This window comes from Panthera onca, chromosome B4, assembly GCF_046562875.1.
Source record: "Panthera onca isolate mPanOnc1 chromosome B4, mPanOnc1 haplotype 2, whole genome shotgun sequence".
NCBI classification, from domain to species: Eukaryota; Metazoa; Chordata; class Mammalia; order Carnivora; family Felidae; genus Panthera; species Panthera onca.
This window is the reverse complement of record NC_138345.1, coordinates 138482896-138508131: the sequence shown is the minus strand read 5'-3', so window position 1 is coordinate 138508131 and position 25236 is coordinate 138482896. Positions and strand designations below refer to the sequence as shown.

Sequence of the window (25236 nt, the reverse complement as noted above, 5' to 3'; positions counted from 1 at the left end):
TCCTGAGAGGATAATCCTTCCCGGCCAGACCTCATCTCTCAGAGCACAGCGACGACGAGCATCTGAAGCACACTGGAGACTGAAGTGGCTAAACACACAATCTCATAAAGACAGACAAACGTCAAGTCACGAGGGTTCGTGCGGGGACAAATTAAAATCGGTTTTAAGTAGGGGCGCCTGGGTGGCGCAGTCGGTTAAGCGTCCGACTTCAGCCAGGTCACGATCTCGCGGTCTGTGAGTTCGAGCCCCGCGTCAGGCTCTGGGCTGATGGCTCGGAGCCTGGAGCCTGTTTCCGATTCTGTGTCTCCCTCTCTCTCTGCCCCTCCCCCGTTCATGCTCTGTCTCTCTCTGTCCCAAAAATAAATAAAAAACGTTGGAAAAAAAAAAAAAAAAAAAAAATCGGTTTTAAGTAAAAACGCTATAACCAAACAGGAAATCCCTCCTTCGGTGTTTGTCTATCTCTTACCCACAGAGAAATTAAAACATCGATCCCGCACTTAGGTTCTAATCACGATTTTGTTTTTAACGTAACATATGTTCAAAGCAGGTTACATTACAGTTGGCCGCTGTAACATAAATGGGAGAAAAATACGCACACCTCAAAGAGAAACCCCATCACCCAACCTAGGTCTCCATTAAACCGGCTGATCTGCATGTCGTTAAACTTCCCATAAAACGAGCCGTCACTGGTAGATCAAAGGTAGAAAGGAGACAGTGTGCCGCAGAACGTGATGGAAGGGGGTCCACCCAGGTTTTGGCTTGTGAGCCGGACACTCGACTACCATCGTATCCCCTTGACCCGATCCACTCAAATGCACACCCTGAAAGGCGGTGCTCTGGCCATCAGAACAAAACCACACTGCTCAAAGAGATCGCGCTTCTCCTCACGTATTATCAAAAAAGATCATGGCAATGATAAAAACTGCATCTTAACGTCTCCAGTAGTTAAGCAAGTGGATTTAGAGACTTGTTTTAAAGCTGGCAGAAATGAGAGAACTATTAGTCTCCATTATTAGCTGTCATTATAACGTTAACAGCAATTCTCAATATGGGTGTAATTACACACAGTGACACGGTAAGGCCCCCAAAGTTCATGGTCAATGCCTGTGAGAGAAAGCATCATGATGTGGTCTTACCTATGTGTTCGCACATGAAGACGACAAAGAAAGGGGTGACGAGGTCATTGATCCCCTGAACATATCCACTGGCAGGGTGACGGATTGCCCAAATAAACAATATCCTTTCAAAAATCTGCAAGAAAATTGAACAGGTGGTAAAGCCAAAAGTAAACACGTCAGACACTTTAAAATGTATGCACATTCACTCAAAAGCTACACGGCCAATATTTCCCTGATATTAAAAATAAAAATGTTAAAAAATACTAATTCTTCTTGACTTTTTCATAAAATTCCAATTTATCTGAATATCTTACCGACTCACAAGCAACTGCCGTCTGTCGGCGACCCCCAGGCGCTGCCCTCCCGCACGAGCTGACTCTCACAGGGGACAGCTGGCCCTCCACGCCCGTGGGCACAGGGGACACGTGGCTGCCCAGGACCATCTCAGGGAGCACCCCCTTGGTGGTGTAGGGATGGGGAGGGTGGGGAGGGGGGGATGAGAAGCAGGTGCACATTGGATGGATGGGTGACAGAGAGAAGGAAGGGAGTGTGGCAGGGAGGTGGGAGGGGAGAGGGAGTTGTGTGGGTGAATGCTCTGAATTTCCCTCATAAGGCAAACACATCGTTTTAAATCAGGTAGAACTAACGTATAACATTATACTAGTTCCAGGTCTATAATATTTGAACGGTGACCCCATATTTGTAAATATTACAAAACACTCACCCCATCAAGCCTGGTTAACGACCTGTTACCGTACATAGTTAGAAGTTTTTTTTTCTTGTAATAAGACTCCTAAGATCTCCTAGCATCTCTGACGTATGCAGCGCACTGGAACTGTAGACCCCACACTGCACATCACGTCCCGTGACTTCTTTTATTTTGAGCCCCTTCACCCATCTCGCCCCCACCCCCACCTCTGACAACCACGGATCCGTTCTCTGTATCCACGCGCTTGGTTTCGGGGATTTTTGTTTTAATAGAGGTTTTTTTAACCCCTGGAAAGCGATCACCACCCGCGACGCCCTACTCCGGCAGCTCCCCCTCACACACACTCCCACGAGCCGTTCGAGGACCCAGGCCAAGGACACAGGAGGAGCTGAGCCCCCTCTCTCTCCTTACAGGAGAGAACTGCTGAACGGGCCTCATGCTACGAAGGCGTGGGGCGCAGGCATGACAAGCATGAGCCGCGTCGTTTCCAAACAAGTCGAGCCCGCAGAACAAGAACAAGCTTTGCCCCCAAGCAGGCAAACCCCTGTCCCGCCTGGACATCACTGACCTGGTGGTCTACGTCCCCAGGTGGGTAAGTTACCAAGCCAGTTCTGCAGCGGGGGGCCCGGGACCGGGACGGGGAAGTCTCCTCACGCAGGGCCCACGGTCAGCGCGCAGCACAGCTGGCCCTGGAATCAGGGCCCACCCTGGGACGCCCCCCACGGGGCCCACTCCACGTAAGTGGAGGGGCACCTCGGCACGGAGCCCGTCCCCCTGGGCAGCAGATAAATGTCTGCCGAATGAGTAACACCTTCACGCACACGCATTCACACACGGTTTCCATCTTACACCAACAGCCTTCCAGGGAGACCTGGAAAGAATATTCAAACAAGAGCAAAAGACAAAAGTCGCTTGGCCCACGGAACCATCCGGCATTTCTCCTGCGCGGACACCAGAGGGCTGACGCGTGCTCCCGCGACGGCACATCACCCGCTGAGGCTGGAAGCAACGCGGGACGAGTCCACGCGGTGGCACAGAGGACGGACACGGAGCAGGGTCCGCGCGGGACAGGACCCCTCTCGCAGACCCTAGCACCTCTCAGCAGTCACAGCCCCGCCCGGGCACCAGGGAAGCCTGAGACGGCGTCACAACTGTGCGTGGCCTTTCCTCACCGTGGACGGGGTGGGGACAGGCTACGGAAGCCAAGGCACAGAGACCACACCAGCGTGAGGAGACTCGGCTGCCCCCAGAACCACTGGGCGGGAAGCCTGCTTCAGGGCCCGGAGCCAGCAGCTCAGGCCACACGGGGACAAGCGGGAACAGCCGAGCGGGAACAGCCAAGCGGGACACACTTACGACACTTTAGCACACAGAGCGTGTGGCCAGCTGGGCTGCCGTGAAGGCCAGCTAGGCCTCTCCTCGCTAAGAAAACCCAGAAGTATGCGTACAGCTCACTGGCAGATTTCTATCCCGTGCTGGAAAGTTCTAGCAAAGATGACCAGCAGGGTGGGAAACTCGCTTGCATGCGTGCTCAGTCACAACACGGCCAAGAACCGCAAGGCCTGGCGGGGAAGGTGCATTCCCACCACCAGCTCACTGGTCAGCCTCAACCTGAGAGCCACAGGTGAGGCAAGGGGGCCGAGAGAGGTGACTGTACTTGCTCTGGCCCTCACCCCTGCAGAGGGTGTTGCGCAGACAGCCCCAGGGGCACCCAAGGATGGGGCTCAGGCCACCTGTCAGTCATTGCCGACGTGGCCCTTGTCCCCTACGCAGGGCACCCAGAGACAGGTCAGCCTGCCCTAGAAGAAGTTTCCAGAGGAGCCGGGGCACCCACAACGGACACCCACACAGCGCAAGGGGCCGTGTCTGCAGTGCCCGCCAGGTCAGAGGCCTCAGGCCGGAGCAAAAGCCTCTGTGGCTGTCACACGACGGCCAGGCCTGAGGCGGGCTGGGAGCAAATGACCCGCGTCAGCCCCACAAACTCGTGGATGGAAGGACTCCACAAGGGTATGGTCTGCACAGACGGACAGAGCAGAAACACACGAGTGCATTCTGGGGGCCACTGAGGGCGAAGGAGGGCAGGAAGGAGCCACTGGGGACGGCCCCGAATGCCACCGTGCGTATGTGGGCTTCAGAAAGCAACCTCACAGCGATAGTAGCTAACGTTTATTAAATGCTCATCATCCCAACCACCTTCAGTTAGCTCCTCTAATCCCCCTCTAGTCCTTTTTTCTAATGTTTTTTTAATGTTTATTTACTTTTGAGAGACAGAGACAGAGTGTGAGTGGGAGAGGGGCAGAGAGAGAGGGAGACACAGAATCCGAAGCAGGCTCCAGGTTCTGAGCTGACAGGATAGAGCCCAACGTGGGGCTCAAACTCACGGACCATGAGATCGTGACCTGAGCCGAAGTCGGACGCTTAACCGACTGAGCCCCTGGGTGCCCCAAGTGCCCCCCTAATCTTGGAGGTGGGTATGCTTACTCCCCCACTTTCTGAGGATGCGGCAGACAGACCCAAGATGGCCCTGTGTCCCCCACCTCCTGGTGTGACCTCACCCCCTTGAGTGTGGACAGCCCCGTGACTTGCTTTGCACAATTCTGTCACCTGAGAGCACAACCCATCCCACCAGGAGACGCTCTCCCTGCTACCACACTGAGAGCCGCACATGGAAAGGGCCATTCTCGGCTGAGGGCGGCCGAGAATCAGCAGGAAACCGAGGCCCCGGCTCTACAAGCAACCAAATCCTGCTGGCAGCCACGTGAGTCTGGAAGCTGGTCCTTTCCCAGTCGAGCCGCAGTGAGTCGGCAGCCCAGATATCACCTGACTGGCCCCCGGGGAGACCCCGAGCTAAGACACGCCCAGACTCCTGACCCACAGGAACCATAAGACAACAGACATGAACAAGTGTGTGTTGTTTTAAGCACTGGGTTTGTGGCGATGCTGTGACGCAGGGGCAGACAACTAACACACACGAGAGAGCTGAGGCACTACGGGCTGAGCACTTTACCCAGAGCAGCAGAGCCAGGGGTCACGCCAGAAGTGCAACTAAACGGCGGCCTCGCAAGGCTTATGAAATGCCACCACCGGTACACCTTTTTTCACATGTACATCTAACAGGAGAAAAACATCAAAAAATGTTACTTGTTTAGCAAGAAAAGAGCGTGCAAGGTGTAGGAGCCCCTGGGGAGCAAACTGCATCTAATTGCTTTCCACCTGCCCAAGGCCCAGCGGGGACCTGGTCATTAAAGGGGCCTGGTGTGCACGCGTGTGTGTGCACAGATAGGGGGTACGTGCCTGCATGTGGCGCATGTGCGTGCAGGCGCTGGTGTGAGGTGCGTGTGCATATGTACACGTGTGCATGGGCATGTGGTACGTGTGTGCACGCAGGTGTGTGGTGCATGGGCATGCATGTACGGGTACACAGTGTGTGTGTGTGTGTGCGCGTGTGCGCATGTGTGGCCTGGAGGAGAAGCCAGAGCTCAGCACGCAGGAATCTCCTTTCCTGCTCTGCAGCCTCACCTGGGAGGTGGTGACATCAGCACGGGAGCCCTCCCACCCTTTAAGCCCGCCCCACACTTTCAGAGAGCTCCTCTCTCTCCCCTCTCTCTCTCACGCACACGCGCACACCCCTAAACCTGCTCACAAGCACGAATGCACGCTTTCCCCCGGCAGCCCAGGCACTGAAGACAAGTGGGTGCGGAGGCCCCACGAGCCCCGCCCAGCAGGGTGCGTGCAGGGACCCGAGGCGTCCCAGGGCACCCAGCACCCGTGCAGGCAGCTGGCGTGGCCTCCTCGTGACTCCCAGCCCGGCGGCCACGGGAGGACTGAGAAAGCCGCAGGCCCGGGCTCCTGACTCAGCCCCAAAGCTTCTCTCACGCACAGTCTCGAGCAAGCCGTCCCGAGACGGACCGGGCTCCACTGGACACCGCGTGAGGGAACCGAGGAAAGCACCCGGGGGCAAACGCGCCCGGCGAACACGGCCGAACGAGGGAGGCGGCAGCGGGAGCCGACAGTGCGGCCGCTCAGACACAAACACGCAGCTCGAGGGCTCCCAAAGCGCCGTCTGTGAAGGAGCCGACCCCCGCCCCTCCCGGCCCTCCAATCTGCACCGCCGTGCGGGCTCCGGGGACGCGGGCCGGCCCACACGCTCACACCCTTGAGGATAGTGCTCCGTATTTGTATCACTTTGGGGGGGACATTTTAGGAACTCAGCTCTCCCATCAAGGAAAGCCATCAGTTAGCTCGGACTATTTAGATTTAACTCCCCTTGATCTCTCTTGATAACCTGCAAATTATACTTTTAAGGCTTTAATCCCGGTAACGTGTAAGTAAAGGGACAAATGGCTCAGTCGTGAACAAAAATGGCTTTCACCACGTCAGGCAGGCTAACATCCCGAAAGAGCACCGCCCGGGGAGGTTTGGGACACCGGACGCAAATCCGGCTCGCCACTGAGCACACGCAGGCCGTCACTGCCCCCAGAGGTCTGGCCGAGAGGCCGCGGACAGCAGGGGCCTCCTGGTGGCTTCACCCCCAGAGCAGCCTCCGAAGAGCGTCCGGCCCCAGCCCGTTCTCTCGGCTTCACGGCCGCCAGCTTAGGGGCCGTCATCTCACGTCGGGTCCCCTGTGACACTCTCCCGGCTGGCCTCCCTGCTGACACCCCGTACTCGACACCCCCCAGGGCGGCAGAGGGAGCTGCTGACACATCGGGCCACGCCGTCCGTCCGTCCGTCAGTCACGCTGTCTGCCCAAGACGGGGAGGGTGAATGCAGACTGTTGGCCGTGACCCCAAGGAGCCTGACCTGCCCCTCCCTTCCCCCACCTCATCGCCTCCACTGGGTCCTCGCTCGCCAAAGCCGCCACTTCTGTCCCCCTCGCGGCCTCTGCTCTCGAACTTGTCGCAACGCCCTGCTCGCAGCCCGACCTCCCAGGGCACCCCCGATCTCCAGCATTTAGGTGTGAGTTCAAATGCCGCCTCCTAAGAGACAGCTTCCTTTACCAGCCCAGCCAGAACAGCACCCCTCTTCCCAGCCTGCGCCCCGACCCACTTCCGCGGGATCCCCCCCGAGGAAGGTCCTCCCGCATCCCGTTCACGGCTGTGCCCTCAGTCCTGCCCCGTGACAGGCACGGAGGAAAACCCTAGAACCCTCGCTGGCCTCACGGAGGCGTGAATGATCCGGGTCCCCCCACCCTTCAATCTGACCCTCCGCGTGCCTTTGCTCTCCAAAGCCTGTGCCGCTGATGAGCGCCGACCTTCCCGTTCCGGTAACGGCTCGGGCCAGCCCGGGATTTCGGCCAGCTCCTTCCCTTCCGTGTCTCCATCAAGTGATGCTCCAGACCCAGCTTCCCAGAGGCCAGCCAGTCGGGACCTCGGGCCCCCCGCTTGTCGGAGAGGAGAAACGGACTCAGGCGCGAAGCAGCCCCAGCGAGGGGAAGCGGTGCGGGCAGCGTGTGGTGCCGGCGGGCTTGGAAGAGGAGACGACAGGCAAACAGGGAAGTGAAGGCCGATGACGACTTCTTCAGGAGGGAGGAGGGGCAGAGCGCCAAGCTGGGCGCGCCCAGAGGCAGGGGACAGCACAGGGCTCCGAAGCCAGTGAGCCGAGTCACAGAGATCTCTCCGCGCACGATCGCTTGGTCCCGTGCGCGGAGTTCATGTTCCTCATGGGGAGACGGTCCCGTCTCCGAGCCAGGAGTCAAGGTGGGGGCTTGTGGAGGCTGCGCCAGGTGAGTGCCAGGCAAAGCGCCCACGTCCGCCCCCTCGGCACCAGGTCCCGCCCCCTCGGCACCAGGTCCCGCCCCCTCGGCACCAGGTCCCGCCCCCTCGGCACCAGATCCGCCTTCGGGAAGCGCCCAGCACCCTCCTGCTCAGGGAACGTGCCGCCCCCAGGCCCACCTGGCCTGACTGCAGACAGCGGCACGAGAGGCCACCGCGGTGCTGGGCGCACGCTGACGTCCACGCCAACGTCCACGCCAACCGAGTCACGTCCCCTGGTCACGAGGAGGCTCACGCGACCCACATACCGGCGTCTGTTCTGGGCGAGCACTGCCAGTTCTTGCTGTCCCTACAGAGTGGCACCCAGAGCCATTTCCCTGGAACAGCCATTAATTCAGAAAATAAAAAAATAAAAAAAAAAACACGGATTTATGTTTCCTCGGCAAGAAAGGGGGAAGAGAAGGTAAACAGCTGGCCTACACGTCCCTCAGCGTCTGTTCATCCCGTCAGACTGTCCTGCCGCGCCAGGGACACGCCAGGAAGCCACGCAAGTCGAGGTCCCGCACCAGCCCTCGCCAGCAGCTCCGGTCCCACGCGCCCTATCCCGCCGGCAGCGGGGCCAGACGGCAGCCATCCCTCTACGGTGGCAGGCAGAAGCATCTCTTTTACAAGGTGACACACAGATCAGCCTCGTCTAGACCCCCAAGGAAAAGCTTTCCGTTAATTGCAATAATGCAGAAAAGATTTCCGCGTAGAGAGAACGTCTGGTGCCACTGGGAGCCCACAGATCCGGACCAGAGCAGCATTAAGTCCCAGCCGCCTGCAAGCTGAGGACGGTGTCGTGTGGAGGGGCGCCACGCAGCCGGGCAGAGGGGGCCTGCAGGAAGCGTGGGGCAGCAAGAATCCCAGCACCCCCCCCCAAGGGCCCCCAGGCACACCCGTGAACCCAGCCACACCGCAGAGTTTCCCCCGGCTCCAGCAGTGGGCAGGCCCCCCCCTTCCGGCTCCCATCCCCACTCCCATCCAGGGGGGCTGGCTGCAGAAACCGGAATGGGACAGGGGCCCAGTGGCCCCAGGAGACAGGGCTGCTGCAGGACCCCAGGGACAGACCTAAATCTGCAGACAGCAAAACTAACTCGCCCGCCAGAGGCCATGCAGGGAGGAAGGCCACGACCACAGGCCGGGCCGCCAAGGCCTCCTCAGACACGACATGTGCAGCTATCGGGTTGAGGGCTGCTTTCTCTCTTTCCTTCTTCTTACTAGGATTTATCCTGGTTTGTTTGTTTGTTTTTTTTTTTTTTTTTTTTTTTTTTGCCTTAAAACACTTTACGAGTTTCCTTTGCTTTAAGTTATTTATTTAGAGAGAAAAAGAGAGAGAGCGCACGCACACGTGCGCATGAGCAAGGAAGGGGAAGAGAGAGAGAGAGAGAGAGAGAGAGAGAGAAATCCCAAGCAGGCACCGTGCTCTCAGCGCCGAGCCCAACATGGGGCTCGAACCCACAAACCATGAGGTCACGACCTGAGCCAAAACCAAGAGTCAGACGCTCAACCGACTGAGCCCCCGGGCACCCCTGCTTTGCTTTCGCTTAAAATCACAAAAACTAGCACAGGTTTGAGTCCAAGTCATTCAGAATCATTCAGAACTCCCTCCCCAACTCACCTGACATCGTCCCGTGCCCGGGGCCCCAGCGCCCCCACTGCCTCCCCCCCCACCGACAGCTCACCTCGACGACCTCAGCCCAGCTCATAACAAGATCTGTGATGGCTCGAGCTACAGTGCTCCCCGCCTGAGCATCCATCACCGCCTCACAGACCAGGAAAGCGCACGTGACCGTGAGCACATCGGGACCGGACCTCTGAGGGTCACCCCGAAAATATTTTGCCATTTGATGGCCATCATAATGAGCCGCCCACAGATCAGACGTTGCTCAGGGCGAGTCACGAGGAAAAAGGACCCCGTTCCCCACGCCGCGGGCCGCGGGCTCCTAACCCGCATCAAACACCTGCGGTTCCTGTTCAAAGCCTGCGTGGAGCCCTTTCCAAGCTTTTGCTCTCAGGCTGGTCAAAGATATCACAAGGAACTGCCTTCCTATCACCTTTCCCAAGCAGGTGCTTTCAAAGTTCACAACATGACCCTTCAAAGGGGTACAGATTAAGCACCAGTTCCCTTGAATTCACAGCCCCCGACGGGCCTGGAGACGAGCTGGGGGCAGGCACTCGCTCCTGCCGGCTTCTCCAGCCCCAGCGCCCTGTGGTTCCCTCACACGGTCTCAGCTAAAAGCAGAATCCGAGAGAAATCTTGTGAGGGACGTTCGTGTCTCATCCTCTACCGAGGCGCCCCCACAACAGCAACGGAACAACCGCAAGGAAAAATGACTCCTGTATGCCCCCCGCCACCCCACCCTAAGGAGGGAGGTGCCGGGAGAATAGGTCGTTCCAGGCCACCGCCAGACCCTTCACTGCCCCAGACCCCACAACAGAGCCCGATTCCCCAGAGCTCCCCCGGGGCCCAGGCTCAGAGGAGCCCCCAGAGGCCAGAGCTAGTGCGAAGTCCCCCAGGGCAAAAAGCGAGAAGAGACAGCAGTTCACCAAAATCAAGGATCAAAAGCCAGAGGGGCCAAGCCAGGAATCGGGAGGAGAGGCCCAGCCAGCTGGCCAGCGGCCTCAGGAGCGTGGAGCCAGCGCCCGGCCAGCCCGGCCCCCGGGGCCCGCACAGGGAGGCCGCGGGGCACTGCCACAGGAGCTTCCCTCCACGTGCCCAGGCAGCTGGGCTTGGGGCTCTAGCTCATCCTCCGGCAGAGCCCCGTCTACACTGCCGGACCACAGGCACCCCAGCCCAGGCCTGCCTTGCCTGCCTGCACAAGGTGGGTGCACCAGGGAGGCAGGGCGGCCCCGGCTGGGATTGGGAACATTCTTCCCACAAGGTTTCTGAGGGGCCAGGTCAGGACATGGACGCTCCCCAGAACTCGGAAATGGGGACCACCAGCAATTCACCTCCAAATTCAAGCGTCCCCACAAAGCACCCTCCCTGGGGCTGTCTTCCCGGACTCCATGCACGGCAAGAACGTTCGGCACCACACACGCCGGGTTTCCTGGGGACTTGATGGCGTCTCTACTGTTTCAGGCACCCTGCCCTGCGACGGCACGATGCTGAGGACACGGACCACCCCCCGGCACTTCTTCAGGGGGCCACGGCCCCACAGCGTGGTCTGCCAGAGGGCCGGGTGACCTGCCAGCGGCTGTGGCAAGAAAGGTGGCACTGGCTGGCACAGGACTAGCGGGGGCAGGGCAGGCAGGAGCACCCGGGGAGGGGGAGAGAGGCGGTCACAGCACACGGGCCCGAGTAAATGTGGAGTCAATGTCGTGCCATCAGCTTCAGCGGCGGTATCACCTGCCACAGGACAATAAAGGCAGGATGCCCCATGTACCGAGATGTTGGGTGAAACCAGAACGAGCTGCATCGGCTCTAACAATGAACACGCCCTGCGGGGCGCCTGGGTGGCTCAGTCGGTGAAGCGTCCGATGTCGGCTCAGGTCATGATCTCACGGTTCGTGGGCTCGAGCCCCGCGTCGGGCTCTGTGCTGACAGCTCGGAACCCGGAGCCCGTTTCAGATCCTGTGTCTCCCTCTCTCTCTCTGACCCTCCCCCATTCATGCTCTGTCTCAAAAATAAATAAATGTTAAATAAAAATTTTAAAAAATTTAAAAAAACAATGAACACGCCTTGGGTCTTACAGGCTATTCAAGTTCTGCCCACGGTCCTGATGTTCTCGTCTTTGTTACAGAGCAGGAATTCATTAAAAGTAGTTCCAACTTTAACTTAGGTACTTTTGGAAGTACCTTTCCTGGGAGGGCAGCGCTGCCCGGCTCCACTCTGCAAACCTGCGGCTCCCTCCACGGCTCCCCAGGTGGGACCGGGGCAGCGCTTGGGGCGCTCGGGGCGCCGAGCCACTCTGCATTCTACAAAATGAAATCCACGTAAATGGAAAACGTCGCTGTGCTCACGAGGACTCACAAAACTCTGATTTCAGAAATCTGAAAACACGGCACTATAGACGTGAGCTGTGTGACTTCACAGCACAGAAAGCACCGTGGAGATAACTTCTGGGCAGAGAGCAACAGCAGATCCGCAGTTGTGCTGGGAGAGCTGCGGGGGCCGCGTCCCCGGAAACCCCGGAGCAACGTGGCCCAGAAAGAAGGAATTATTACAAGGCAAGTGTTTGCAACACGACCCAAGGAACACCGCCCCCACGTGAGTTCTAACACCTGATGAACACACCAAGTAAGAGCCCGTGACAAATCCAAAATGAGCATTGAAAGGCAACCACCTGGGGCACCTGGGCGGCTCAGTCGGTTGAGCGTCCGACTTCCATTCAGGTCATGATGTCGCGGTTCGTGGGTTCGAGCCCCGAGTCGGGCTCTGTGCTGACAGCTCGGAGCCTGGAGCCTGGAACCTGCTTCGGATTCTGTGTCTCCCTCTTTCCCTGCCCCTCCCCTGCTTGCTTGCACTCTGTCTCTCTCTCAAAAATAAAACAAACATTAAAAAAAATTTTTTAATTAAAATTTTAAAAAATAAATAAAAGACAACCACCTATCACGTAAAATATACACCAGGACTGCCCCTGATTATTTGCCGCAACGTGGTCAATAACGTAGGACTCTCTTAAAGCCAGCAATGGTGCCAGCACCAAAGCCAGCAATGGTGTGGCGTTTGAATGACTCGACATTGACCTCCTTCAAATGTGACGATTTATGCCCCACGCTCTGTGCTCAAGGCAGGTGTTTGATAGGTGAGCCGACCCAGACATCTCACTACGCTCAAAACTGAAGGACAGAAAAGCAGCAACACTGTCAAACACAACATCACAGTGCCACTGTCACCTGACCAAACGTTCAACACGACATGGCCACATGTCACAGCGGCGAGAGTGACTGGGGGCCAGTCAGAAAGAAGCATTTTTCAAACACAGGAGCCACCAGACTTCCCCTCTGGCAGGGTGGCCCGTGAGACGGCCACCTACCTGCTCCTGAAGTCACTGAACCCGTCCATCCCACACAACCCGCGTTTACCTCGGATCAGTCGCCTCAGTGCCAGGAAGGCCAGGAATAAAATCCACCACATTTAGAGGATAAAGGAGCAAAAATGTATTCTCCTATCAGATGACAGGGAAAGGAATTGATAAACCTCAGCACCATTTGTGACTTTAAAACCACGAGCAAGGCACCATCCCTCACGTGATAAAGAGCACCTGTAATGCCTAGAGAAAATATCCCAAGTCAGCACAACGCGACCAGGAGTGACAGCAGGATACCTGCTTCCCCCACTGTGTTTGGTTGTGGTAAGAAGTCTGAGCCAGCAAAAAAAAAGAAAAAACAATAAAAACAAACAGCAAAACAAAACAAATAAAGAAAAATATATAGCAAAACAGAAAAAAAGAAACTGCCATTATTCACAAAGTAATACGATTAACTTCTGTAAAGCCTCAACCACATCTACACATAAAATACTTGAATTGGGGAACAAGGTAAGACTTGCCAGGTAGAAGGTTCACTGACAAAAGTCAACAGCCTTTCTAGAGAGTATCAATGCAAGACAAGAAAAAGAACACTGTCTAGAAATAAAAGATCAGGAGAGCTAAACAAACACAGAAACAAAATGTGAGTTCTCCCCGACTGATCGGCAGATTCGGCGTGACTTCCAGAATTTACACGAAGCTATAACGAGCTGATTTCACATTTATACGAAGGCCCATAAACAACAGCCAGGCTCGGGCAGCCTGGCCTGCAAGACAGCAAGACAGCGAGACCAGGACACCTAGACAGGAGGAAGCCGGAACAGGGACGATGGACACACGGAGCGGCGGCCCAGAGGAGCCCAGAAGGAGCCCAACGTGTGCGGGATTCTGATGTAGCACAGAGCTGATCGGCGCGGGCGGCTTCTCCTGGAGGGACGTGTGCTCAGAAAGCAGCCGACCGCGGCGAACCACGCAGAGTGGATTCCAAACAGACTGTGCTGCTAAATGTAAAAGGCAGAACTTCAAAACTCTGGGAAGAGAGCTCAGACTTCTCTGAAATCTCGAGGTTGAAAAAGAGGTCTTAGGACACAAACAAGCATATACGCGTAAAGGAGAAGACGGGGGAACGGGCGGCGGTAAATTCAGACTTTCTCGTCACCACGAGTGAAGAACAAGCCACTAACTGAAGGGGGCGCCCGGGTGCATCCACACCCACGACGGACTCCGCGCCCTGAACAGATCAGGAACTCCTTTCCGTCGGCAGAACCAACCAGACACCAGCACCCCAGGGACAGGGAACAGAAGCACTTCACCAGAGAAGAAACACAAATGGGCAAGAAACCGAAGAAAAAATACTTCACTTCATCCGCACTCACGGAGGTTCAAGTGAAAAGCCCAACGGGACGCACCTCCTACCCCTGGCCAGAGCGGGGGACCCGGCCTTACAGTCCCATGTGGTGGTGAGGGTCAGCATGGGACACTCCCCCAGCACGACCGCCTGGTGTGACCCAGTGCGATCCCAGCACCCGCCCCCGGGGCCTCTCCACACACGCGCGCGCGCGTGCACACACACACACAGGTGCACGCGTTCACGCACGCACAGAGGCACGTGCACAGCGACGCCCTGAGAAAACACACAGCGATGAACTTGGCCCAAATGCTCGAGCAACACGAGACTGGAGGGCTCAGTGCACAGACTGAGCAGCAGAATGCAACACAGCACTGAGAAGTGACCTCCAACCACAGGCACTGACGGGTAACGCTTAAAACCAAATGCTGTCTTGGGGTGCCTGGGTGACTCGGTCAGTTGAGGGTCCAACTTGGGCTCGGGTCATGATCTCACGATCCGTGAGTTCAGGTCCCGCGTCGGGCTCTGTGCTGCCAGCTCGGAGCCTGCAGCCTGCTTCAGATTCTGTGTTTCCCTCTCTCTCTGCCCCTTCCCTGCTTGCACTCTGTCTGTCTGTCTGTCTCTCTCTCTCAAATGCGGGGGGAAGAAAAAAAAACACCAAATGCTGCCATATAAAGGGCAACCACACATATACTTAGAATAATCCCATTAAAAAATAAAAACCATAAAGGGCAAAAACATGCATACGCATATAAACACGTGATAAAACCATACAGAGAGGCAGGAAGACAGTCACTGGCTGGGAGACGGGAGACGTGTGGGAGGGACACAGAGGGGACCTCACAGATGCTAGCTCCTGCTCTTTCTTCAGCTAACGGTGGGCACCTACACGTTAATGTTTCATTATTTCCTTAAATGTGAACATAAACGTTACAGAAATCCCTCTGCACTGGTAGATTTTACCAGAAAAACAAAGAGACAGGAGAAGAAAGATCTACGGACCCGATTCCCAAAACATGTCCGAGGAGACTTCGGTGGACTGATTACAAAACACCCAAGTACTCCCTGGGCTCTCGCAAACCGCATTCCCACCGCTGGCGGGCAGAGGCCCAGTGAGGAGCCCGAACAAAGAGACGAGGGGTGAGAGGCCGTGGACAGGTGGGACACCAACCACCACCCACGCGCATCCAGGCCGTGAGGACCCTCCGGTGTCACCTGGCACGTGGAAGGACCTGCAGAACGGCCACACGTGACGAGCGTGTGCTCTACTGTGCCACTCGCTCATCCGCTGCCCCAGCACCAGGCTGCGGGGACCAGGGGACACAAGGGCCCCGGGTCCTGCCCTCACAGCCTGCGCGGTCCTAGCAGACATAGCGGGGGCCTCAGCCGTGGCCAGAATCCCAGCAGACGGTTCACAGATGCACTGACTCTCACCAGCAGATGCCTGCCGGGCAGCAGGGATGGAGACCACGGGCGTGAAGGCCGCCGCCCCTCCGAGGGTGGTCTAACGGGACAGGGACTCTGAAAGGGCAGTTGCCACAACCCCGCCCGGGGGCTGGAGCGGGAGACACAAGGGCGCTCCTGGGTCACCGGGGCAGGAGCAGGTGAGGCTGGCCTGCTCAGCTGAGACGGGGGTCGGGGGTCAGGGGGCCGGCCAAGCACAGCGGGCTGCTGAGGAGTGGTCCTCCAGATGCGAGCGTCAGAAACCCACTTCGATGTGGCCCCAGAGCCAACTCCGGGGCCTCCAGAGGCGGTCTTCCTCCCGGCCACCACCGGCCCTGCTGTGGGCGGGCCCACGCGGCTCCAGGCACAATCAGTCTACGCCAAGCGCACGGTCGCAGTAAGAGTCCACTCTGAACGACTGCTTCTATTTGCCGCCTAGAAAATGCCCATCCTTCAGGGCCATGGAAAGCTCGTCACGCTAATTCTAAGAATTGCACGTAAATAATGTGGTTTTAAAAGCCTGCATGTTTCATTATCCTCCGCGTCTGTTTAAATGTAACGAGACATCGCTTCTCCGTGGCTAACTGGAAAAAGCATCTTATTTCCCTAATTTGTGACATTGCTCTAAGAAGCAGATAACCAGAGGGCAGATAATATAATAACCACGAAGGAAAAGTCACTTGGTAGACGGTAAACTTATCAGTAGAAAAGGCCCAATAGGGATATTTGAATATCATTCCCCTAATAAATTCACTGCACCCTCCATGGTAGCCACGGGCCCACAGGTCAGAACTTGTGTGTTTTCATGTAACAGATTGAGTGAGCTCAACACCGGACAGGAGACCAAAAAAACAAGCAGCCAAAAACTTACGAATTTTACTTTCAAACAATGACATCGGATGAAAACAGTAATTACCAATTTCGACAAAATCTTCTGACTCCCATGAGGTTCCAGGAGATGCTCTGGGCACCGTCACCGCGAGGGCCCCAGCCCTGCTCTCCGGGAGCCGACAAACAGGGTGAGCGAGTGGCGTCACGAACAAGCAGTCAGGCCGCACACACCAGGCGTGAATGGGGTAGGAGAGCGTTGCGGGCATGTGGAGCGTCTGATGAGGCAACCTCCCAGGTAAGGTCTGAAGGCCCAGAGGGACCCAGACCCTCAGGGGTCACGGGCGAGGGAGAGATGGGGATCCGGTCAGCTGTTCGGAGCAGCTGGCTCTGTGGCACGTGCAGCTCTCGCACCAGAGCTCGGCCGAAACAGACACCGCGGAGGCCTGCTGTCCCCTGGGGCCCGCTCCACCGTGGGGACGGGCGGGGGGCGGTGACCCCCCGACCGAGGCTGCGCCTCTGCTCTCTGGCCGAGAACCACCGGGTGACGGCCATCCAGCCCGACTCCATCCGCTCTGCTCACTTCCAGGCCTCCCTCTCGGCAGGTAGGCGAGCCTGAGGCCCCTGAATCTAGCTGAGCTCCCATAAAACAGGGATTTCCGGGCCAAGCTAGCCCAGAGAACAGGCAGGCTGAAGATTCTAAAAGCAATTCAACGGCGAGCAACAGACGGAACGGACCCTCCATCAAAGACCCGCGTGTGGCAAACCAGCACACGTAACAACACACGCCAGTCACCAGGGAAAGGCAAGTTATAAGCCCGCAAGGTACCATCACACGCCCGCCAGGAAACGGCTGACATTAAAAAGCCTGCCGGTACCGAGTACCGCTAAGGATACAGCACAAGCCCTCCCACGCACCGCTGGCGGGCACGCCGACCGGCACAGCCACCTTGGAGAATCGTCTGGCGGTCTCTAATGAAGTAGACACACACCCACTCACACCACACAAGCACCCTGCTCCTAGGTCCTCGCCGCAGAAGGGCGAGCAGGGGCCTTCACCAGATCTCCACACAAAGGTTTGTAGCACATTGTTTTGTGTGAAGACCCACACTTGGAAAGAGCCCAGGTGTCCACCAACCGACAAACGGGTCACCATGCCAGGACACGTCCGACAACAGCGTCCTACCCAGCAGCAGTGCGACAACGTGCACGCGCGTCTAAGCACTAAGAGAAGGCACTCACGAAAGTCTGGAATTTGTGGGATTCCGTTTGCACGCAATTCTTAAAAGGCAAAGCTCCAGAGACACGGAAAGCAGATCAGGACTTACACGGGCAGGGGTGGGGACAGGAGGCTGACAGCAAAGGAAGCGAGCCCACTTTGCAGGGTGATGGAAGTGTTCTATCGTGATTCAAGGGGCTGTCATAGTCCCAAGCACAGGTGTCAAAACCAATCTAAATGCACACTTACAATGGGTACACTTTACTGTCCGGCCACCAGACCTCAAGAAAGCCCACAGGAGGAAGCGGACAGTTGTGTGGGAGGGGGGCGGGTGGCGAACCGAGCGGACTGCGCATCCCCTACTGGAGGGACAGGAAAGTGTGGGTAGATGGGGGATGTGCCGAAACCCTTCTTCTGGGCGGTCAGAAGGCCCAGACGTCAGCGAGGCACACGAACCAGCTAAAATCCGAGTCACGCTGTCCCGGTTCCAGACGGTCAAGTACAACCACGTGACTAAGTTCCGGCCCGCGGGACAGAAGCACAGGTACCGGGAGCACCTTCTAGGGAAGAGCGGTAAGGGGACGGGCGCGCCCTCCTCACTCCTGCACGTGGAAGGGAAACGCGGTGCGGAGAAGCTACAGCGGCAGCCGGGGCCCCAGGGGGTGACGCCGAGCACAGCGGCAAAGCCGCCTCACCGCCAGGGGGAGCCCGTGCGGGAGACAGGAACGCACCCCCCGTCCCGCCAGGCCGCCTGCTGTCTGCGGCAGACCCCTCTGAGCCGAGCCGCCACGACCCTGCCAGCTCTCCTCTACGAGCGACGTGTCAAGTGGTAGGAAAAATATAAAAATGACGGTAAACCGAAGGTCTGTGGCAGACTCTATTTTCCATTAAAAAAAATAAGTAAAAAAGAGGTCATGATATGTTCTCCCTCGTTTTGCAGATACGGTTAAGCACAACCATTGAGAAGGACCATCAAAAGCAACCGCCTCAAGACGCCTGCTTCTGTGGGAAACTAATTCTCTCCTTTTGTGTGCTATAATCCACAGGCACTTCTGCTTTCATAATCCAGGATTTTCGTTCAACAAACTTACTAAGCATATAAGAGACAGGAGAGTTTAAAAGTGTGTTTGCCGGAGCACTCAAGACGCAAACAAGTGTCTCAAACCGTAAGTAAAAAACATTCCACTTTAAAGAGATACCATTTACGAGAGTAACAAAAAAATGTGATAACTAAGAATAAATCTAATAAAACACACACAAGACCTTTCCCGGGACAAATTTTACAGGTACACTGAAAGGCGTCACAAATGGCCTAAAAATGCAGACGGTGCATATTCACGACAACAAAGAGGATTCCATAAAGACGTCAATTCCCCCCATCTGATCTACAGATTCTGCGCATCAGACAGACAGTAAAGACAAAAACGGAACAAGCAAGTCCCGGGAGTCTGACTGTGAGAGTCGGGTGGGAGCGCACAGGCCTGAGGCCTGGAGAGGACCACGGGCACCAGGGCCCCGGCAGCCGTGGGACTCGGGACGAGGCTGAACTCGCCGGCAGGTGGGTGTCGAGGGAAGACCCCTTGAATTCTAGGACAAGACAGAGAACAAAGACGCACGTATGCAGGCGTAAGGAGGACGCACACCAGAAGGGACGCTGCAAACACGGGGAGACAAGCTGGAGGCCACACTTGAGGCCGGGCCTGACAGGTCACTTCAGGGGAGAGCTCACTGGAGGGCGACCTCACCTTGTAAGCAGCCGGTGAGTACATACGAATGAAAAACGGGAGTGTGAAGGACAAACGAGCAAAGCTTCAGATGAACCTATGGGAGCGGACTGACTACACAAGGTACGTGTAGATTTCTCAAGAAAGGCACAGCAGTGCCAACCAGAAATGAAGGGGCCGTGAAGTTCGGCCGCACTGAAACGAAGAACTTCCGGTCGTCAACGCCACCCAGAAGGAAGTGAGAAGCAGCCACAGGATGGGAGAGGACGCGTGTGACGTGCAAGCTGACAAAGATTTAGAATCCCTAACACATTAGGATCGGCAGCCAATAAAAAACTAGATCAACCGCCCACAAGAAAAATGGGCAAAAGACAGAGGGCAGCACCCCCCCGAAAAGGGACCACGGAAACATTAACACAGGAAGAGATCACGGCCACCAGTAAGGAGAGACATGGAGATGACGACCAGGAGGAGAAGGCCCGCTGGCGGGACAGGAATGAGGAGGACGAGGGGCGTGGTCACAAGGCGTGGACCAGAGTGAGGGGGACATGGAACGAGGAGTGTGGACAAGAGTTAGAACAACAAGGAGCATGGACGCTGACCGTGGATGCGGTGCGTGGACGAAGAGCATGGACACGGAGTGCGGGACTCGAACACCCCACAGGCGAGCGTCTGAGGAGGGCAGCTCCCCCGGGAGCACACTGACACCAGGCCTGACAGGCTCCCGGGCTCACCCCCACCCCCACCCCAGCACAACCGTTCTACTTCTCAACGCCCCAGAGAAGGGCCTGATCACAACACGTCAGACGAGCCAGACGTCCGGCGACAGGAAAAAGCCACAGAAAGTGTGCAGTATTTGACTGACGGACGATCGCCCAAGAGGACACACAGATGAGCTGAATGTTAGCAAATGATGTGGAAGAAAAACACGAGCTGCAGAGAGAAGGCCACGGGACACGGGCTGAGGTCACGGGATCACAAAGTCAGGGGGCCGCTCACGTCGCGGGGGCCCTTCAAGAGCAGGGTAGGCACCGTGGGCGGCTCCAAGGCCACGGGTCCGACGTGAGTGGGGCTCTCCCCGCAGGTGGGGAAGGACACGTGCGCGCACTGCACGCACGCCTACCCGTGTCTTCCGTACGCGTCAACGCCACACACAGAACAGCGACTCCTGCCCGTGATTACATTCTCGAGGGCCACCCCACAGGGGCTGTGGGTAAAGCACCCCAACCGCACAAACCACGTCGCTAGTTCCGAGGGCACCCACCGCCCCGACCCAGGGAGACACCGTCCACAGGAACTTGCGATCCTGGCTCTTACCTCGGTCACTTTGGGCTGAAGTATCAGCGCCTCCGGACTCATGCGAGGGATGTCTATGTGGATCTGCGGATGCAGGGAGAGAGGTGTTATTTCCAAAGGTGACAGATGTCGGCGTAAGAGCAGTGCTCATCGGCGATGAACTGACCCGGGACTCGAACCCGCTCCCGCCCCGAAAGTACCGACTCCCCCGTGGCCGAGTGCTCGAGGGGGCAGGTTCTAGCCGCACGGGCCCAGCACGAGGGCTTGCCGACGCTTCCCGCGCAAACACGTGCTGCCCGATCAGGAAGAGAGCGGGCCCTCGGCTATTTAGTAACAGAATCCATAGCAATTAGCAAACATTGATTCCCGGCCTCGGACACGGGAGCAATTCAGGTACATCAATAGCGGACGAGTTTTCGGCCGTGACAGCTTCTTCTTGGCGCCCAGGCCACGTTTTTCTCCACTTCACAGAGTCCGTGGGGACCCGGGGCACTTTTCAAAGGAAGCACTCAAAAACCTCTGCCAGCATCGGCCGATCCCTGCTTGCGCGCCGCCTGACCCGAGAGCCTTAACGAAGCCCCCGACACGGCAGACGACGACACCCGCAGGTCCAAGCAGCAGCGAGTAAGAACGTTCGGGGCTTGAGCTGGCGCCACGGGCCGGCTCCCAACGTCCCACGGGCACGTCCGCCCCTGGCCAACACCGTCACCGTCCCCAGTCACCCAGGAGGAGGCCACAGAGGCTGAAGGAAGACGTGCACATCGTAATGCCGAGAAGGAGCCAATGCTCAGGTTCGTTCCCGTCAGTACGTGCCCACAAGGACTCCACTATCCACGGGAACAGGACAGCATCCTCGCTCTGCCTCACGGGCACGACAGCCTGGGCACCATGACTGAGGCCCGGGGCCCAGCATCCTTGTCTAGAAGGTGCCTGCCACATCCCCCGGAGGCTTCCCTGGTGAAGACCACCTGAGGTGGAGGCCATCAACCGCGCCGATGCGAGGCGTGGCGGCTGCTTCCCCACTGACGGGTCCCTGCCTGGAGCCCTTCCCTCGGCGAGAACCCGGGCGCCAGCAGCCCATCGGCAGCACCCGCCCGGGGAGAGGACCAGGAGGGGCCCGGGGGCCAGTGGACTCGGTGTTCGGGGCGGCACTGAAGGACAGCGGGCAGGAAAGCGAGAGAGGGCAGGAGACGGCCCGGAGGAAACCATCAGCCCCACGCCCCCTGAGCAACACGGGGAGGAATGGAAGAAGCGTGGGCCTACGGGCGGCAGTGCCGAGAGGGAGGGGTGCAGTCCAGACCGGGGGCCAGACGACCCTAGTCCGACCACGTCCCCTGCCCCAGGGCGCCCTCAAGGGCCACCCTCAGAACACGGCTCCCGTGCCATCACACTCCGGTGGGCGGGCCAGTGGGCACCGTACCTACACCTGCCGTCTGTGCCAACGGGAAGGGGCTGGACACGCGAGGCGGGCCTGCTTGGCGGCAAAGCGAGCCGACATCACTGCCGCGGATTACGGTTTTCTCCGCGATGTTATCGCAAAAACATCTGGGGAATTCACAACAACACAGAAGCTTTTTATTACCTATCATCGTAACTGAATAAAGACACATGCGACCTGTATTTAATTAACTCTCCCTCAAGAAATTCGTAACAGAATACAGTCTGGTAAATCTCACAGATAGATGCTAGGTGTCATCCTTTGGAAGTCTTTTCCTCGAATAAAAATGTATCAAAAACACATCCAAAACAATACCAAGTGGAACCATTCCCTAGAATTAGTGAAGTAGAAAGAGAAAGCAGGCAAGCTACTATTGCCCCAACCAAATCCAAGTGCAATCTATCTTAAATCCGTTTCTCAGGGTGCCAGGCAAGCAGCGCCTTGCGCCCTGGAGCGCCAAGGAGCCAGAGGCAAGGGCCCCGCCCCAGAAGGGCCTCTCCCGGGTCCTTGCTCTCTCGCATGGCGCTCGCCCCCCAAGCTCGACCATTTCCCCTCCATGAGGAAGATCTTCTCAGAATCCATTTCCCTTAAAGAACTGTTGGTCACCAATCAGAGGGAAGGCCTGTCTTGGGACGTGTGTAACAGATCTACACCAAAGTGACGAAGAGATGTGGAGAGCCCGTACCTGAGGCAGAAAGATTCGGCAAGGCTCCTTCACCTAGAAGGAGGGTTTCCAAAAGGAAATATTCAGTACGAACGTGTCTCGGGAAAGTCAGAAGCTGACTGAAGAAACAGGAAGCAGAGCTATCAGTTAAGAACCACCTTTTTGCTTAAACACAGCGCAAAAATGAATGAACGAATGAATGAATGCAGCACAAACCATTCTGCATTTCACACATTACAAAGACAGCAAGAATGACAAAGTCCTCAATGAGCTTTTCTAACAGCAAATTCTGAATGCACTCTGAACTATAAATCAAATGTAAGGGTTCTTCCCCTCATACACACTGTCAACTGTTCAAGAAGCCATAATTACACCATTTTGTGTTCAACGAGGGAGCAGAAATGATACCCTGGCTACACGTTTTGCTGGAGATGAACTGCACCCCCCCAGTCCAGCTGCCCAGTCAGCTCTCGTCTACCCACACCCCACCCCTCCGTGCCCCAGAGAGTCAGGGCCCACAAAGCCCACGGAGACTCTCCTCCTCTGATCGGTCCAGCGACATGCCTGTCCGGGTCCTACGGGCCCAAGAGCAGCTCTCTGACACAAGAAAGGCCGGGCGGCTCCCGAGGCACGTGTCAGGGCACCAGCAGGGGACCTCGGGCATCCGCTCTGCAACTCCAATTAAAAACATCCTCGTCACTTTTATAGAAGGAACCGGAGATGAGCAAAGCACTACCAGCAGGAGCACACCGTCACTTGTTCATTCGTCAGCAAACACAAATCCGTGGCCCGGTTAGGAACGCGCCAGAGCAAACAGCCCCTCCCGCAAACCATCACCAGGCCAGGGCCCCTCACGGGACGTGGAGCGAGGGACAGGCGCCCACCTGCCTGTAGGTGTCCTGGTGAGCGTCGTCGTGCCGGGAGTCGTAATAGTGCTCGATGAACGCAAAGTATTCTTTCTGCTTTCTCTGGAGCGTGGCTGGTCTTCGCTCCACGTTGGCAGGAAGGTAACCCTGGGTGAGAGAAAGAACAAGAACAAAAAGTAGGTACGGTTAATGCCGACTCACAAAGTGTGAAATCCAAAGGGTCTTAACTGGGTGTGGCGCTCCCAAACAGGGGGACGAGGACGGTAAGCGGAAACGGACACGAAGCACATCAGGGAGGCGGCCTCCGAGGCACCGGACGGGCGGCTCGGGCTCAGACGCTCACAGCCTCCACCACGCCCGCCAAACCTGACCCGTGGCCACAGGAGTGGGCGTCAGACGGGAGCCAGGCTTGAACTCCGTGCTGTTCGAGAACAGGACTGAGATGAACCTCTGGTTCTAAACGGCTCGCGAGCCTCAGAGAACTCGGAAGTCTGCACGGTCTTCTGACCAGAGTACATGCGGGTGCTCGTGTGTGCTCATGCATACATACAACGTACACACAGGCATGTGCATGTGTGGGCGCGCACACACACACGTACGCACATCTGGAGAGATCGTCGCTCATGCAGATTTCCTCCTCTCTCCAAAGACTCGTGGGCGACTGGCAGCCGCAATCCCAGGACATAAAGTGAACTCAAACCCAGAAGGACCAGGCGGCTCAGGGTGGTCACGAAGAGCCCAGTCTCCAGGGCCAGACTGTCGGTGTTGTACGTGCTTTTTATTTCGCTGCTTCTGCTTTCTTTAGCTTTTAGTTTATTTTTTTGTTTTGAGAGGGAGAGGGAGAGGGAGCCCAAGCAGGGGAGGGGCAGAGACGGAGGGAGAGGGCTTGGGAGAGAACCCCAAGCAGGCTCCAGACCGTCAGCGCACAGCCTGACGCAGGGCTTGAACCCACGAACCATAAGATCAGGACCTGAGCCGAAATCAAGAGTCTGACACTTAACCGACAGCCGCCCAGGCGCCCCTCTTTGCTTCTGCTTTTTAAATCAACATTACCGACATGTCACACGTAAGATGAAATGTGCCTCTTTCAAGTAAACCCTTCCATGACATCTGACAAGGGTACACAGCTGCGTCACTACGGCCCCCCCGTGAAGACGTGGAGAATCTCTGTCTCCCCAAAACCTTCCCCTGTGCTCATCCCCCTCTCAACCAGGAGAGCCCAGGGAGCCGCACGACTCCTCGCGGACCGCCCCGGCCTGGCCTAGAACGTCACGCAAATGGAATCATTCGGGGACCCGCGCTTTGTGTCCGCTCGGCCTGGCGTCTTTGCGATTTTTCCAAACTGACGAGGGGACCGGCACCCATCCCTCGGCTCACTTCTCCACCGCACGGAGACCCCGCGGCCTGCTGGCCACTCACTTCCTGCCGAGCGTCTGGGGTGTTTCTAGTTCGGGGCTACTATGAATACAGCTTGTTGCTACTATTCTCGTACAAGGCTTTTATGGCTACAAGCTTTCCTCTCTCGTGGTTAAACACCTAGGAGTGGAGCCTTGGCTCCCTGAGCATGTACACGTTTCGTTTCCTAACAAACTGCCAGACCTTTCACAAGAGATGATGTGGTTTCACACTCCAGCTAACAGAGGATAAGAATTTCAAATGCTCCACACCCTCTCTGATAGTATTGCCCGTCTTTTCTTTTTTAATTTTTTAATAGTTACTCATCTTTGAGAGAGACAAGAGACAGAACGCAAGTGGGGGAGAGGCAGAAAGAGAGGGAGACACAGAATCCGAAGCAGGCTCCGGGCTCTGAGCCGTCAGCACAGAGCCCGACGCGGGGCTCGAACCCACGAACCGCGA

General features: G+C 56.9%; 1 protein-coding gene across 3 annotated transcripts in view; it reads right to left on the bottom strand.

Annotated features, from left to right (window-relative positions):
* The window catches only part of TBC1D22A (TBC1 domain family member 22A), a 320419-nt gene that overhangs the window by 199175 nt on the left and 96008 nt on the right, over positions 1-25236 (bottom strand). For all 3 annotated transcript variants that reach the window (XM_078449286.2, XM_078449287.2, XM_078449288.2), the window contains 3 exons: positions 23398-23526; positions 20433-20495; positions 1137-1251 (listed from right to left, as the gene is read on the bottom strand). In XM_078449286.2, coding sequence (XP_078305412.2) covers positions 1137-1251; positions 20433-20495; positions 23398-23526 — 307 coding nt within the window. The remainder of the gene's footprint in view (positions 1-1136; positions 1252-20432; positions 20496-23397; positions 23527-25236) is intronic.